Below are 18,039 nucleotides of genomic sequence, written 5' to 3' on the forward strand. Positions count from 1 at the left end.
CCATAATAATAATCAACAGAGGGTCCTGTGGCACCTTTCAGACTAACGGAAGTATTGGAGCAAAAGCTTTCATGGGTGAATGCCCACTTCATCAGACGCATCTGATGAATTGGGCATTCACCCATGAAAGCTTATGCTCCAATACTTCTGTTAGTCTGAAAGGTGCCACAGGACCCTCTGTTGCTTTTTACAGATTCAGACTAACACAGCTACCCCTCTGATACATAATAATAATGTAATCATAAGAAGATGGAGGCCTAAATAGAGCCGGCTGGAATCAGCAGATGGGAGCCTTATGAAGTCTCATTCCTCCTTGCAAAACCATGCAAATTCCTAAGCAGTTCCCTCTAGAAGTGAATGCCATTCCTGTTTGCATAATTTCCACAATGAAGTTATGCCACAGAAGCAAGTTTGTACACTTCAGTGTCCCCTTACCACTATGTGGAGGTGCGAGGAGACTAGCCTGTGTCTTTTCACTTCTCACATTGGACTCACGACCCACAGGCTCGCCCCACAGCTACTCGAACATTCAAGGGGTTTGGAAAGACATTGCTCCTGATTGCTTCCTGCAGAGGCAAACTCCACTCCCCCTCTTCCACCACATGGCAGCTGAGAGCCTTAGAGGTATCTTTACCCTCCCCATGGTACTTCCACAGGATGGTATAATCTGACCCATAGAAATTAGAGATAGAAGTGATTTATTTGCTCATCTTCAGGGGCTCAGTGCATTTGCGACAATCGCTGCTTACCTATGGAGTACTACCATTGAAATCAATGGGGCATCTTGCATAAAAAAAGTGAACAGGACTCAATCCCTTAAAAAGACCTAGGGTCTGACTGTCGGCTGGTATGAATCAGCATACATCCTTATGCACCACATGGGATCTGACTCCGAGTTCGCAGCTCACATCACCCAGTTGGGTTTATCTGCAAAACCAGCATTTCTTACCTTATGAACTTGTGGGCAAGATGTTCTACGAAAAAATAGATTTCATTCCAGTGGTGCAGGACGCTTCCTGATCTGGGAAAACAATCATTGCAGGAAATATTAGCTTAATTTCATATAGTTAGGCCACTGCTTTATTATTTCCCAGCCTAATGTATTGTTATACATCTGTTCATCTCATCATTTCTTTTACAACTAAAACTACACCTAAACTTCTACAACTAAAACTCCTTTTTGTGTTTCCTTAAAGTGGGGTTAGGGAGTGGGGGGTGGAAATCGCATCATATCTCAGACACAGCTTTGAAACGCGAAGCATATAATTTATACTTAAGTTGAGCATTTGAGGCTGCTTCTTGACAAGAATATATGGCAGCTCCGTTAGACCTTTAACTTGGCAGTAAGCAAATAACCCAGGGTTAGCGCTGATCTATGTCACTGTCAAGTATTTTGGGTGGATTCCATTGGCTTACTCACCGTGTCATTGTGCCTAGTTATCAGCTTGAGTGCATTTGGGGAACATAATGCATTTGGAAGGAAGGAAAGATTCCTAAATCTAAACCACTGTTTCCATTGTGCTGGTGACAATGAGAGGTAAAATATCTTAGACCTATAATTCAGCCATAACTGGTGTATTCTCTAGTAAAAGACTGTAATACGCTGCTGGGATACTCAGCGCTGTGGGCCACAGAGTTACCTATCCACCTCAGCAAGAGTGAGTTTTGCTGGAGATTAGACTGTCTGTCAGCTCCCTGCCACACCAGTCTGTCTTCTTCACCAGAAGACTCCTCAAGGCTCTCCCGGCCTAAACCTTACCAAGCAGGTGGCAATCAGTGAATGCCAGCACCCGAGCTCCTCAGAGATTTTTTTTTTGCAATGCACAGCCCCTGCTGCTGTACACTGACAGAAGATAAGTGCTCTGTTAAAGAGCCTGTACATCACAGCTTCTTAATTTAACAGGGTAAATATACCCTTCCCTTCAAGCACAGCAAGGAATTAGTTTATAGTAAAAGTAAATCAAATTTATTAACAAAAGGGCATGGATTAAGTGATACCAAGTAAAAGAGATAAAGGTAGAGATGGCTGCAAAAAAATAAAAATGAAAACATGCATCCAAAAGTCTAAAACTTAAGCTAGCAAGATACAGTTTTTGTTCAAGATGGTCTCTCTCACACAGTCTCCTTTCCAGCTTTTTTACTGGCCAGGACCCACCACAGAGATCAAATCACTTGGTTTCTTTGTCTCCTAAGATGAAGGATAAAGATGGAGTCTCTCTTTGCTCCTTATAGTCCCAAAGAGATTGCCTTTTTCTTACAAGTCAAGAAGGCCTCCCGGGGATTCAGTCTTTTGTCTCTCTCTGGGGTACAGGAGCCATGTTAATTCTCTCTCTCTCGAGTTCAGGAGCAGGATAACCCCCAGTGGTTTAGTTTGATAGCTTCGGTTACAGCTAACATGTAAACTGAGGTAAAGCCACATTCCTTTATCTAGGACAGACCTGTTTATCACCTTTACCTACACTAGATTGTCTTGTCTTAAATTTGTCCTACTAACATCATGCAGAGGGAATTCACAACTTCACATATAATATTAATACATGCATTTTACAGTGATATTAATAACCAGTATGTTATTAGCTTTCATATGATACCTCACAGGGCCTATTTCATCAAGATATTATTGCAGTAGTGGGTAGGGTGCGAATATAGGGGTACCTAGGGTCACACCGATTGGGCCTTAATCCTGCTCCCAGTGCGTTCACAGGGAGATTTGTCATTGATTTTTATTGGATTGGGACTGAGCCAAGATTTTTCCTTTTTACATTGATAAACAGCAAAAAAGTGAGGTTAACTAGACAATCTACGCAGCAAATCTGCTTATCAGTCTATGCATAGATTTGTGCAATCCTTACTAACACTGGTGAGCACTGACACAAGTACTCTTATTGAGCAGGGCCGGCTCTAGGCACCAGCAAAACAAGCTGGTGCTTGGGGCGGCACATTTTTAGGGGTGGCACAGCCAGCGCCAGAATGCTGCCCCTAAAAATGTGCCCCGGCCGCCCTAGCTCACCTCCGCTGCTGCTGCCGCTCGCGCGCCGCTACTCGCCCTCCCTCCCAGGCTCTCAAACCTGGGAGGGAGGGGGAGACTCCGAGTGGCCACGGTGCGGGCGCCGCTTCTCCCCCTCCCTCCCAGGCTTGAGAGCCTGGGGGGAAGGGGCGGAGTTGAGGCGGGGCCGGGGGTGGGGTAATTAAAAAACGGGAGGGGGGGGGCGGCCAAAATTGTTTTTGCCTTGGGCGGCAAAAATCCTAGAGCCGGCCCTGTATTGAGTTTACATTGTTTCAATCCGCTCGGTTGGGTTTTTCTTTATTCTGCTGTTACAGAGTCTTACAACTGAAAGAGCAACAATATTCCTGTTAAAGTCTGAGTTGAATATCATCCAAGAGACTAGAAATTTGGAGGTTTGGGGCTGGGCGTGGATAAGCTTTTGAAAAACATGTAAAAGTATCTAACATTTCTCTGTTATGTCTCCTCTCTGGGAAACCAGACTGAGAGCCATAAATGAAATCATCACAACATGCAGAAGCTGGTGCATACAAGTCCGGCCTGGCTGTTAATGACGTGACATCACTTCCCTGACTAAGTGCAATGCAAAGCCAAGCCACAGTGTATGGATTATTCATAGATTTGTTTCATTTTTGTTCACAGCAACTCAGTAAAAGCCTGATTTACTTTCTTGTTCTAAGACTCCGAACCGTAGTTCTGCTACATGGCTTTGTGCGCTCTTCACTTTAGTCAATGACACTGCAGTGCTTTCAGGCTTGCATGTAAATTCATAGTTTCAGATGAAACTTGATCATGGGCCCTCTTTCTGCTCTCAATGAAATCACTGGGTGTTTTCCCATTGACTTCCATGAGATCAGAATTTGGATCCTAATAATAATACCTAGTTCCAATACAGTACTTTTCATTGGTAAATCTCAAAACACTTTACAAAAAGGGGGGTCATTTACAGATGGGGTAACTGAGGCACAGAGAGGAGAAGTGACTTGACCAAGGTCATAAACCAGGCCAGTGGCAGAGCCAGGAATTGAACCCAGCTCTCCCAAGTCCCAGTTCAGTGCTCTTTCCACTAGGCAACACTCCCTCTCTCTACCAGAATCATCATCCTACTGACCATTGTTGCATTGTACTCCTATGTTCCTATTAGAAGCCTCTGAACTAAGCTGGTTTTCATGATTTTTTTTCTTAAACACAGTGAGGCAGCTGCAAATGAGGAACAGCCACAGAGCCCATATGGTATGTAGGTCGTTATATAAAACAGTGCCATTTTCCATGGCTCAGAGAAGTCCTGGGGTTGGTTTTTCTTTTTCTTTTTTTTTTTTTTTTTTAAAGCACAGCACTAGCCAGAACTGAGTTTAAAACCTAGTTGCTTGTATGCCAGTTGCCAGCAAACTACATTCTCTGTTTAAATGTTTGCCTTTGTGATTGTTGTTCCACTGGACTTGGTTTTAAGTGGTTTTGGAAAAGGCAGTTTTCTCAGTTACACACTGCTTTTTAATACTCCACATAAGCTGCAGTTTCAATTTCACCCTCCCCCCATCCCTTTGGAACAAGAATCCAAACATCTAAAATTACAGCTCTTCTTTTTCCATGAAACCTTCCCACACATATATTCACACAGAGGGGAAGAACAGCACAAGGTCCAAGACCGGCAGAGATTTCACATGTGGGTTTAGCAGAGCTTCTTATCCTTCTCTCTATGATGATATTTATAAAAACAACTCACTGGCCCCCTGCAAAAAGGGCCAGATTCTCATCTCAGGTAGGGAGGCGTTAATCCAGACTCAATCCATTGTCTTCAGCAGAGTTACACCACTGTGAGGTCAGAACTGGTTCCCCAAAATTAAATCTTTTGCATATAACTGACTGTATGCCATTGCTTCTAGTACAGGTCTTCTCAATGTGGGGGGTTTGACCCCTGCCCTACTGGGGTAACAAACACATATTAGGGAGTCTAGTTACTGCTGAAAGGGAGAGGGGTCCCTGCTAGATGGGAAAGGGGTGCTCCATGTATGCATGTGGTGTCACTATATGGAAAATGTTGAGAATGCTCATTTTACTCCATGACAAGCACACATCATCCTTCCTATTATACAGTCATTTCTACTTTCAAAACTCTTCACAAGCTCCAAGTAACTAATTGTCATGACAGCTCTTGTCTAATAGGTAAGGACTGTTATACCCATTTTTACAGAGGTGGGAAAGACATAGAATATCAGGGTTGGAAGGGACCTCAGGAGGTCATCTAGTCCAACCCCCTGCTCAAAGCAGGACCAATCTCCAAATAGATTTTTACTCCAGTTCCCTAAAGGCCCCCCCCAGGGATTGAGCTCACAACCCTGGGTTTAGCAGGCCAATGCTCAAACCACTGAGCTATCCCTCCAGTTTCTTGGATGTTAAGTGCCTTGCTTGAGGCCTGACAGAGAGAGAAAGAGCGAGAGCAGGTATCCAAACTGGTACTGAAGACCAGTAGTTGCTGGTTTCCCAACCTGTTCTCAGACATTTGACTTATCAAAAAGTCCATTATCTAATGTTAGTAGCAGATCTCTTACCCTCTCTCTGGGCCCTCATTAACTTACACACACAAAGCCAGTTCGTTACACCATGCTAGCAAAATCCAATCAAGAGCTATTATACTATGCATGCATTGAAGAGCTTGTTGATGCTGAATTCACAGTCCCAGACACTAGTACCAAATATTGTAGTTCCACCTTCCCGTATATTATCCAGTAACATGGCTTCTGGGACTGTGGGTTGCCCACATGACCCAGTGGAACTGTTTGCTATTGGTACGCTCTCTTCAGCCGGGCAAATTGGCATCACAACTGTGTCTACAGATGCAACAGCAGCAGCCTCACCAGTGATGAGATTTTCAGTTCTCCTCCCTGTACATATTGTAATGTTGATTGGTTCTCATTTCTGAGCTGTGGTTAGAGCCGGGGACTCAGAGGCCGGTCTCCCAAGTTCTAGTCCAGGTGCTCACAACCGAGGCCAGATTGTCAAGGGAGCTCAGCTCCCATCCAAGAAACTAAAGAAAGGTCCGATCTTCCAAAAGCATCCCTCATTGTGGCACTTGCTGCCAGATTGACAACAGAGCTCAGCACCCAAATGTACATCCAAAGGGCTGAGCACTTTTGAAAACCTAGCTACTTATTTTGGCGCTTAAATGGCACCTGAGCTCATATGAAACTCTAATCCCTTAAGTTCTCCATGCCTCCATTTAAAATGGAGATGGTGATGATCACAGGGGCATTGCAAACCTTAATTCATTAATACACATAATGCACAGCGGTATCTGCAGATGAAAGGCACTGTGCATAGGCCAAGTATTATTTTGTAATGACAATGAAGCCTCTTCGACTATCCACTTCTCAGGTTATGTCTATATTGCAATTAAAACCCTACAGCTGGCCCATGCCAGCTCACTCGGGTTCACAGGGCTTGGGCTAGGGGCTGTTTAATTGCAGTGTAGACATTCTGGCTCAGGCTGGATCCCGGGCTATAAGACCCTGTGAGGTGGGAGGGTCCCAGAGCTCGGGCTGAAGCAGATAAACATCCCCATACTCCCAGCCAGCTGGTACGGATCGGCCGTGGGTGTCTAATTGCAAAGTAGACATACCCTCAGTTATTCAGCCACCCCTGCTTTCTGCTCTTCCTCTTCTCAGAGCGTCTTCAACCTGACATTTAGCCATGGCAAGTCCTACCCTAACAGCTGCATCAGACATGGTTTTATTGGGAGCTGTTTACTTGGCACTGTTTGTCGCTTGCTCTTTATCCTCAAAAAACCCAAAAAGGCAGCAAAATCTAGAATTCAAAGGCTCTCTTTTAGACAAAAGGTCAAATCCTTCAATCCCTGCTTGCGACCTCATCTTGCTCACGCTGAAAGCGATACGAGTTTTGCCATTGACTTCAATGGAAGGAGTACCAAGCCCCCTTATTATTATTCATACTCTGCGGGGTTGGGGGAAATCTCATTGAGATCAATGGAAGCTTTGCCTGAGTAAAGACTCTTATATCTCTGAAAGGACCCCTCGAATCTAATAAAAGAACACAGGACTAGCCAGAGCAGTGAGTGGTTTTGGTTTTTGCGTCACGAACACCATCAAACCAGGAGGGGGTCACAAGATCTGGGTCCCATTTAGCTGATCCTCCTAGACTTTCAGGAGGTTCAGATATTTGGTTCCAGTTTAGCTCATATCAAATAGAGATGAGCATGGTTTTGCTCTTGCAAGCTCAAAACCTGGTGCAGTTTGGATCCATGTCTGAATTTAACCAGGGAGCAGTCATTAAAAAATTAACAAACCCCAAACCCAACAACTGTTATAATCAACCATAATAGCACAAAATGCTATAGCTTACGATTACGTTACTAGCAGTCTTTTGCACCATTGCTGCAAAATGATATAATAATTTTTTAAGTACCAATCAGTAAGTTGTCTGAATGGGATAAGCATTTCTATAAAGCCTAACTGTTTAAAATAAAACATCTGAATTTGTTATGTTTATAACTGTAGATCTAGCAAGAGGAACAAAATGACCAACCAGACAACATGATGCAACCTTATGGCTTGTACAGTATGTGTGCAGAACAGCTAAGAAATATCATAATGAGAGTGCAAGGACCTCTCTTTACTGCAGAAAAAATGCATACTTGGAGTAAACTTAAACCATTATGCCTGTAGCAAGTAGGTAAATTCCACTATCAACGACATTAGCATTTGGTAAATCCAAATGAGGCTAGAAGACTTACACTGGTATAATGAGAACCAGATCTGGCTCAGAGTTTCTACCATTGCACGGTAATGCCCTGATTCAGGAAAGCAATTAAGCATATTCTTTAGTCCCATTGACATCAATATTTAAAAGTATGCTTAAAGTTAAATATGTGCTATAGTGTTTTCCTGAATTAGGGCCAAATTATTATTCATGCTCTTTACGTCACTGTCACCCCACCACACACAGTGTCCAATTCCAATCACACTTGTTTACACTTCCAATGACACTTGTTCACACTTACACTGGTTTCCTCTCCTCCAATGATGCCAGTGGAGTTACACCAGTGTATGCGAAGACAGAATCAGGCCCATGGACTTCATGCAATCAGTGATCACAATGGCCCCTTCTGGCCTTGGAATCTACGAATCTAAGCTCATATCTACTTGTACGTACATGCCAACAGCGGACAAAACAAAAAAGAAAGGTGTTTGGTTTAGAGATTGATGGAGGTCAGATTCTTCTCTCAGTTATGCCAGTGCAAGAATGGAGTCACTCCACTTCATTCCATGGCTGTCAATGAGAGCTGAATTTGGCCCAGGAAATTTTGTTGCAGCATCTTACTGCGCTCTTTAGAGATCAGTACGGTTTTATTGGAAGAGCCAGCCGCTTCATTCCATCTTCCCAAGTATTCCAAGAGACATTTGGAAAAAGCCAATAGGTTTGGACATACCCCATCACTGTTAGCAAAGTGATTTAACTCTATTGTTTGAGCTGCACGAGGCCTGTACGTATTGGGGTGGTCACCCGCTCCTACCCTGAAGCGCTTGAAATCAGCCCTGAAAGAGGGCTGTAGCTCTAAAAGCTGGGCTGTTTGGGGAAGCGGCCGCAGCTGGGCCACACCCCAATCAGGCCACAGCTGGCCTGTATAAGAGGCTGGGAGCCAGGAGCTCAGCAGTCTGTCTCTGCATTCAGAGAGAGAAGGGCCTGGCTGCAGGGAGCTTAACCAGGTATCTGGAGTGGAGCAGGGCTGGGGAAAGGCCAAGGGAGCCGGGGAGTTCCGGTCTAGGAAAGCCCCAGGCTGCAGGCCTGGTAAGGCCTATTAGGTACTGGGTTGCAGGGGCAGCCCACGGATAGCCAGAGGCAGCAGGTCCAAACCCCTTTACCTGTGATGAGAGGCTTATACTGCAGTCTGCCCCAGTGAACGGGGCTAGATGGAGACTGGGCAGTAGCCAAGACTGAGGTGAAGTGGGGACAGTGGGTGGGGGTTCCCCTGGGAGGGGGAGACCCAGAACTGTGGGGGTACTGCCAGGGGGCAACACCCAGTTAAAGGGGCACCGGGGTCCTGGGAGGGACATGGGGGCCAGCAGTGGTAGCGGATCACCGGCTGACAGAGGGCGCTCTGAGGACAACCAGCAGGAGGCGCCGCCGGGTGAGTCTGCGCCCGCCTACACGGCCACTCACTAATAAAGACCAACCATTAAACATTGTAGTGTGATGTGTGATCTGTGTTTCAGGGCTTGCTCAGGTGCAACCAGAGCAGAGTTTTGTCCTTATGACTAAATGCAGTCCAAGTCTAAGAGAACAAGAATTCCACTGAAGTCAGTTAGCCTGTGATTATGTCACAGCTGCCATCGTGTTAGACATCAGGAATTGAACTGCAGATCTCCAGAGCTAAATGCAAATATCTTTACAGTTTGAGCCAAAGAACCAGGCTGATTAGTTGTGAATCTGTGACAGTCCCTCATCCTTTGTAGATCAGGCAACAGACACTACCTACCAATCCATGGCGCACCCACACCTTGAATGCTGCCAGCAGTTCTGGTTGCCCCCTCTTCAAAAAAGATATCAGTATGTTTTCCCATTTTAATATAAGGGCAACAAAAATGATTAAGGGCATGGAACAGCTTCCAGATGAGATGAGATTAAAAAGCCTGAGACTTCTCAGCTTGGAAAAAGAGACAACTAAGGGGGGATGTGTTAGAGATGTATAAAATCATGAATGGTTTGGAGAAAGTGTTATTTACTCTTCATATAACACAAGAACCAGTGGCCAACCAGTGAAATTAATAGGCAGCAGGTTTAAAACAAACGGAAGTACTTCACACAATGCAGTCGACCTGTGGAACTAGTTGCCAGGGGATGTTGTGAAGGTCAAAACTATAATGAAGGTCAAAAAAGAATTAAGTAAGTTCATGGAGGATAGGTCCATCAATGGCTATTAGCCAAGATAGTCAGGGATGCAACCCCATACTCTGGGTGTCCCTAGCCTCGGTTTGCCAGAAGCTGTGGTTGGATAACAGGGGATGGATCACTTGATGATTGCCCGGTTCTGTTCATTCCCTCTGAAGCACCTGGCATTGGCCACTGTTGGAAGACAGGATACTGGGCTAGGTGGACCATTGGTCAGTATGGCCATTCTTATGTTACATTTATCCACACAACAGGTACAAAGACAGCTGAACTACAAGCTTCTCCACAGTCCTGACAACACACCTTACACCTAATGTTAAAGAAACACATATAATGGGCAGGAAGCTCAGCCAATATGCCTTGGTCAACCTAGTGAGACAACCAACAGCTGTGCCAGCTGTGTGTGGTAGACACCAGACCATGACAAACTGGATTGAGACCTTTCACAATGGTCACCAGTCATCAGATAGTAAAAAGCTTTTGTCTCAAGTGACCTGGGACAGATTTGAACTGGTTCCTTAGAGGCAAAAGTGTCTTCATTCCACAGAGCCTGTATCTCTGGTGACTAAAACAGCTAGACTAGCACTCTGTTCCAGAAAGTTCTGTGGATGGATTTTGCTAGAGCTTTTGTTTCTCCCATGGGAAGAATCACCCCCCTCCCCACAGGAAGTGGTTCCTGGAGGACAGTCTTGTCTCTATGTGATGTCAAATGCTTCTTATTTTTGTCTGCTTCCCATCACTCGGTGAGATCAATTTCCCCTTATTTATATTGGTGCAAATGAGGAGTTATTTAAGTCAACAGAGTTATACCAAGTAAAGCTAGTATAAGGGAGAGAAAGATCTAGCCCTTTATTTGTTATATGTACTTTTAATAGCGGGAGTTCATTTCAATGCGGTTTGTTAAAAATAGAATAACTGGCTGGATGGACAATGAAAGGATCACAGGAAATGGCTCAGATTTCTTGCCTCCCTTCATCACTGTTCTCTTACTGCCAGATTTTTCATCTGGCTCATGCAAATTTTTGCATGCGCACACCTGTTTGCATGCATTCACCGACAAATCAGTTTCATGCATTTGTTCGTGTGGGTGGGTATAAAATGCCGGCTGTTCTGAGAAGTCCCCTTTGAAAATAAGGCCTTTAACCTTGGGCTTGTAAATGACAGAAAATATTAGTGCCAGGATTTATTATTCACCTCTTGAATTGCAAATCAATGGTTCCGTGAGCCTCTCCTAACCAGTGTTCAAGTGGCTGGTGCCTAGGTAGTCTGGTGCTAGACATATTGTAAATGGGATGGATAAATGCATTAGTCAATCATATGCTGTGACACCTATATGGAGATATATCTATCTCATAAAACTGGAAGGGACCCTGAAAGGTCATTGAGTCCAGCTCCCTGCCTTCACTAGCAAGACCAAGTACTGATTTTGCCCCAGATTCCTAAGTGGTGCCCTCAAGGATTGAGCTCACAACCCTGGGTTTAGCAGACCAATGCTCAAACCACTGAGCTATCCCTCCCCCCAAGTTTGTTAGATAATAGTGAATGGAACAAACCAAACAAAAAACTGGTCTGCCTATCATGCTGACCAATATCTTTTCGTTGTTTCCATAGACTCCCCTATCTGTCTGTAGCCTCCTGTTGTCTCTTATCTTAGACTTAGATTGTAAGCTGTTTGGAGCAGGGAGCATCTTTTTGTTGTGTTTGTACAGCACCTAGCACAATGGGGTCCTGGTCCACGACTGAGTCTCCTAGGCAATACTGCAATTCAAATCATAAAAAGGTGATGTGCCACAACCACTAATGGCTGTGGCTGTCCCAACCACTAATTCACACAAACATCCATAACTACACCCAGCTTCCTTATTTCCATAATACTCAGGTCCAACATAATGAGATACCAGGAGAGATTTCTTCATGAGTTCCATTATCGCACCATCTAATTAATTAATCCAAAAGTAAATACAGTACAATCTAAAAACACCAGTGCTAAAGAACATCAGCCCCCTCTAACTGCACTGCGCAGCAATGCAGTTTATGCTGCATGATCAAAAAATATCTGCCTCCGGGTACATTTTGCCAATAACCCCATAAAACCAGGGATGAAAAGAAGTTCCTGTTACTTGCACACATCTGTGGAAAACATTCTGCAGTCAGAGAAATCTCTGATTGGTTCAGCACATTGCTAAACAATAAACCAGCCAGTCCAAAAATTCCCTTTTTTTCTATCCAAATAGTTGTTCTCACTGATGGAACCTGTTGGAATGGGCACTGCATACTATATGGTGATAGTATGTACTTGAAGGGCTGGGATAACTTCATATTTCTTGCCTAAGAAACCCCTCTCCTCAAGGAAACCAAAAGAAAAGGTATAGATTGAGATTTTCAAAAAAAGTCTAGGGGATTTAAACCCAGATCCTGCATTAAAACTAATGGAATATCTGGGTCTAAATATCTTAAGGCAACTTTGAAAACCTGAGCCCACGGATTATAGGGCTCAGACCCCACTGGCAACTAACATCTCAGGTAATATTGAAGGTCCTGATTTCAGATATTGATCTTTTTCGCTGCAGAAGTACAAATATCAGGATTAAAATAAACCACAGTGGAAAGTCATTCCTTTCTCTCACTGGACCAAAGCTTGAGTTCCTAATGCAAAATTCCTAATCCAAAGCCTAGCCTCCTTTCTCAGGCAATGTTACAAATGGCTAAATCCTGAGTGGTTCTCAGCACGCAGAATATCCATTGATGTCTCAGGAGTGCGCCCTTTGAAATCAATGGGAGTTTTGACTAGGTGAATTAGGACTCAACACTCAGATCTATAACCTAAGGGATCTTTGACTCCTCTCTTGCTCTGCACATCCAGACTGCATCCAGATTTTGCTGCTGCTTCTGTAACATTTCTAAGAGCAATTCTTTGTGTGCTGTTCAGAGAGTCAAAACTCTTATCCAAGCCTTCCTCGTCTCCTGTCTTGATTATCATAAACAACTCTTCTCTGGCATACCTGACATCCCGTTGTACCCCTTCGGTCCACACAAAACCCAGCTAATAAGGTTGTCTTCTTTCCCTGTCATTCTAACCTCCTTCGAGAGCCTAATTCAAAGCCCACTGGGAATCTTTCCATTGACTTCAAATCTCTCCATTGTCTCCCTCTTTTTCCAACACAAACTCAAGCTTGACTTTGATTCCTTGTTCAAGCTTCATTCATTTTCAAGACCCTTCACAAGTTTTCCTTCTGTCTTATTTCCCCTATTTCATCCTGGGTCCTCTTCTCCATTGGTAGTGCTAACCTCGTCTGCCTGTTTGCTAGCTTCCCACCGGGACCTTCTTCCACACTGCCCCTTATGCATGGAATGCCACCCCTCATCTCTTCTGTACTACCCTCTTCACCTTCAAATCTCTTCTTGAGACCTGTTTCTGCAAGATGCCTATAAGAAACCCAGCACTGGCAATTGATGAGTCTCATGATATTTGGTGTTTTACTTAGATCCAAGTGAATACAGGATCACCTCAGCTGCTTTGTTGTTATTGTTTGTTAAATAACTATCTAGCCCTCCTGGTTACAGAGAAAAGTTTGAAAATGTGACCTGACCAGAACTCTAAAGGCTCAAACACCAGAAGAAATGTGTAAGAGTTTGTAGGATTGGGGCCTCAGATTGTAAACTCAACTAAGAAAAAATTGATTGGACATTTATATAGATATCATGAATATTCTGAGTGTTCATAATTATCATCATCATCATCCTTTTGGAAAGGATATTAAACTTCAGATCACCAGCCCATCTCTAGCTATTAGAGATCAGGATGAGACGTAATGCAAACGGGTAGATTATCCCACATCTGCTACCGTGGGGTTCTCAGTTCTTCCTCTACTGTATCTGTTGCTGGCCACTGTCAGAGACAGGAGACTAGGTCTCCCAATTCCCACGTTCTTAACTCTTCAAGGCAGGAAGCATGTTTTCATGTGGGTTTTGTACAATAGGGAACAGTTCCTGATTGTACCTCTAAGTGCACCAGGACGTGAATAGCAATGAGATCAGGATCTGCTTCACTGTCTTCATTTGGATCTACCTTAAAAATAATTAAAGCCCCAGTGATAAAGGACCCTTATCAGGAACGGGGAAGAGTTTCATTCTGAGACATAAGAAATAATATTAAAAAAATAAACACAGCCCTGGAAGTCAAGCAATGCTGGAGCCCTCTACTGTCTCCTCTGCCTCAGTGCCTAATTAGATTTATTTCAGGTTTCAGAGTAGCAGCCACAAGTACTCCTGTTTTTTTAATTAGATTTAGTATCCATTTAAATCCATGTCATGCCCTATAACCATGTTACTTGTACAACATGGCATGGCTGTTGATGGTACTGCATGCAGAATCTCATGTCAGAACCCTGACTGGCTCTCAGAGCTTCCCTCAGAGTCAGACTACAGCAAAAAGGATATTTACAATGAGCATGTAATCTGTCATTGAAAAAAAATGGTCATTGCAGGCTATGCTCAGAATCTGTGCCATCATGCCTTGTCCTTGCACAGAGGGTTCTGCATTATCGTTATGGGGTCCTGGCTACTCACTTGATACACTGTTGAACTGAATGTGTTCCCCCAGACCATGGACAGGAGAGGCATCCAGGTTGCAGACAGAATGGTCTGAAACCCTGCATGCAAACTGACCATTTCACATGGTGGCCGGATCAAGAATAATCCCAGTATTCTCCTTCTGTCTTTATGCCCCAGAATGATAACATGAGAGTAGCAAACTGACTGACTGCCTAAGACATGTGGGGTGACCCTGCTAGGGAATCACTGAGGCCGGTTGTTATTCCCCCGACACATCCTAAGATAGTGTGTAAAGGTTTCCTATAATTTTGGCAGCAATGGATACTTGGTGAAAGCCCATCCTTCCGAGATCTCCCCCTCCCACCCATCCACCACAGGGCCACATGACCTTGGGTTGCTAAACCCTGTCCGGAAGCTGAACAAGAATGACCCTGAGATCAGCAGGATGAAGAAAAGATGCAATTTTAAACTGTGCCCTCCCCACGCCAAACAAAACGACACCTAGACACCGCTGTCAGTAGGTGAGGAGTAGACTGTGAGGTTCACCAGGTACACCACGGATCACTGCTCAGCCACACAACACATATGGGCAATTAACCTGATAGGATGACAACAGACAGCATATGAACATGGGGCCAAATTCAGACCCATTGTGCCTGACAGCAACTCCACAGAAGTTGATGGAATTACATACACTTAGATCAGGGCTGATGGGGACCAGATAACCCATTTTTTGCAAAACATAAAGAAGGTATAAAGGAGGTGGTAGCTCTGGCCATTTCTTGCTACTCTCTATCTAAGGTGTTTGGGTGACCCAATCCTGCAGGGTGCTGAGTACCCTTTGTGAGGTGCTGATCATACCCATCTCCACAGAGGTGCTCAGTTTCTTGCAAGATCAGGTCCACAGAGCATCCAACATGGTAGTACCTAAGCACTGTGAACCTGCTCCTAAGCCCATGGACATTTTTCAATGGGTTTTGAATCAGGCCCCATCTGTGACCCTTTCTACATTAAAGAATTTTGCACCAGTGAAAAACCCAAATGTAGAGAAGCTGCACCAGTGCAAAATGAGGCTTACGGAAGTGTAACATGAACCAGTGATATACATGTACTGGTGCAGCATTTCTACCTTTGGGGTTTGTACTGGCTGAGCAAATTTTCACTTTTCCACCCAAGTTCACAATCCTCTTAGCAAGTCTAGCAGGTTACACTTTTTGTGTCATAAGAGGATGCCTTCGATTTAGATGAATGGCTATGAAAATTAAACTAACTCAGAGGTATAACAAAGCATCTCTACGGAGAGGGGAAAAACTTCCAGCCACCTCAACTTTAACCTTAGGGGAAACTTAGTGTATGTAAAGTCATACTCAACTTTTTTTCTAAAAGCATTGCTCTGAAATCTGGTGATAAAAGGAACTATTCCAAATGACAGAACAGAATGACCAAAGCAATAAGAAGCTGTAGGTGAGAAGAACTTTTTCATTGGACTAAGTAAAATGAAAATAAAATCACTTTTTCCTTGAGTATTTAACATTCTGGTTTTCCTAAATATCCAGTGTATTTATCTTTTTTTAAAATCAGGTATCTTGCTGCATAACTAATTGTAATTTAGAATGGGCTTTTATACTAATGGAATCTGGGAGCCACTGCAAAATAGAGGGGGTTAACTAGTTTCTTTTCCACACTTTTTTGGAGAGCTTCCTATCTTTTTGACTTGTATATAGTGCAATTTGAAGGTCTTTAAATTACAGCAAGAAGCCACCAATGCAAAAACAATGACGTATCATATGAGTGGTAAATAACATGAGTAAGCATTTATCCTCACTGTATACTATTGGTTAGTTAAGCAGTAAAAATATGCATTTCATTAACTGGGAACAAAGAAAATCTGACTGAGACCTGAGAAAAACTGGCTGACTTTAAAAAAATGCCTTAAGAAAGTCTATATATTTTCCATCATAGTGACCAAAATCAGATTTTCTTTGAAACAGAGTATTCAGCCGTTAAAGAATTGTTTTTTTTTAATCAGCTAGTCACTTAAACTGGAACATTTGGATCTAATGGGGAAAATGGTTGAACAGTAACATTTCAGTCAGACTGGCATTTCCTCTGTAAGAGGTGAGCTAAAAATTAATGCCTCTGGTAACGTTCCCTTGCCATCTCCTTTTAGAAGTGCCTCAACCTTTGCAGGTCAGAGAAAAAGCAGATATAACCAGGTTTTTTCCCCTCCCTCCCATCCTTCCCCATTGCCAATTTTAGGACACTGTAAAGTATCCACTATAGCATCTACACTAATCACAATAACAAAACATTTCAATTCACAAAGCTGGGCAAATCTACTATATATATCATTGCAGAAAGACATATTGTAGCTACTGTAGAAGTTACCAAAACAAAAATAAAGCCATAAGAGTAGAACCTTTTTCAGGTCCCTTGGAGATGATGTCTTTTACAAACCCTAAGTCAAGCCTCTTTTAAGTGCCAATTGATAAAATGTCCATGCCTTGGCGAAGGATTCATCTAAAACAAAAACAAACCAACTTACTTGTCTAAAATGAAGTACAAATCAAATCCTCCATAACAAGCAGGACCTCCGTTCTCTTTTTTTCCACCTTGTCCATCACAGGCTAATACAAACGTTGCGAAGAAGAGAAATCTAAAGCCAAATCTCAAGACTCTTTGCTTTGCAATTGCCATTATATCCAGAAAGGGGGGGAAAAAGTTCTCTTCTTCCAAAGCTCCCTTATTTCACAGCCTTCTCCAAAAATGCCATTCAATGGCTTTGAAATGTATATACATATATTTTGCTCCTTAAACTCCACTTGCAGCAATTGTCCTCTGAAATTGCAAGACTTTTTCCCCTTGTTTCCCCTGCAGTTCTGTTTCTTGGTTTCAGATTTCAAGATGCACAATACTGTATTTCGCTTTTTTTATTTAAAGGGACTTCTCCGTCACTCTCCCCTGCAGCTCTCTGAAAGCAGTATCATTGTTTTGCAACAGGAGAAACTACTTCCTGACAATTCTTGCTTTGCCCCAGATTTCAGAGAATCTGAGGAGGGTTTGGAGTGTTTCTTCTTAATTATTATTGTTATTGTGGGTTTTGTTGTTTCTTACAAAAGAAAGTTCAGAGAATGCCATCTTGTGGTGAAGTCCTGACGAAACAGACTGGAGCCTCTGAAAGGATATTAATTAGATAGAACACTCATGCCCTGAGCTTACAAAGTGCATGCTGCAGCAATTTTGGTTGCATACATGTGACCTATCTTGCATACACTGATGCACGGGCCTACCTGGGACTACTCACTTACATAACATAACACACATACATGTTTGGTGTTTGCCACCCATTTAGGTAGGGGTCTGAATTCTGTTCTCAGGCACATAAGTGTAAAGCCAGAGTTACTCCAGACTTACAGCAGCAGTAAATGAAAGGGAGTTTGGCCCAGTGTATTTTTCTAGTCATTAAACATGCAGTTATTTATTAAGCACACTTATCTCCCTACCTAATCAAGGAGGTGCCTTTCCAGAATTTCCCTTAATAAGCTCATTTCAGCACCTGAGGCTACAGCATTTCTCCT

General features: G+C 43.4%; 1 protein-coding gene across 1 annotated transcript in view; it reads right to left on the bottom strand.

Moving 5' to 3' along the window:
- ANTXR1 (ANTXR cell adhesion molecule 1) overlaps window positions 1-17,507 on the bottom strand; it is a 195,462-nt gene extending 177,955 nt beyond the window's left edge. The window contains exons 1-2 of the mRNA XM_026657735.2: window positions 17,007-17,507; window positions 950-1,021 (exon numbers count right to left, since the gene is read on the bottom strand). Of these exons, the coding sequence (XP_026513520.1) occupies window positions 950-1,021; window positions 17,007-17,158 (224 nt within the window). The 5' untranslated portion in view covers window positions 17,159-17,507. The remainder of the gene's footprint in view (window positions 1-949; window positions 1,022-17,006) is intronic.
- Window positions 17,508-18,039: the final 532 nt, after the last annotated feature.

Source organism: Terrapene carolina, unplaced genomic scaffold, assembly GCF_002925995.2.
Source record: "Terrapene carolina triunguis isolate 2854851 unplaced genomic scaffold, T_m_triunguis-2.0 Scaffold53, whole genome shotgun sequence".
Lineage (NCBI taxonomy): Eukaryota > Metazoa > Chordata > Testudines > Emydidae > Terrapene > Terrapene triunguis.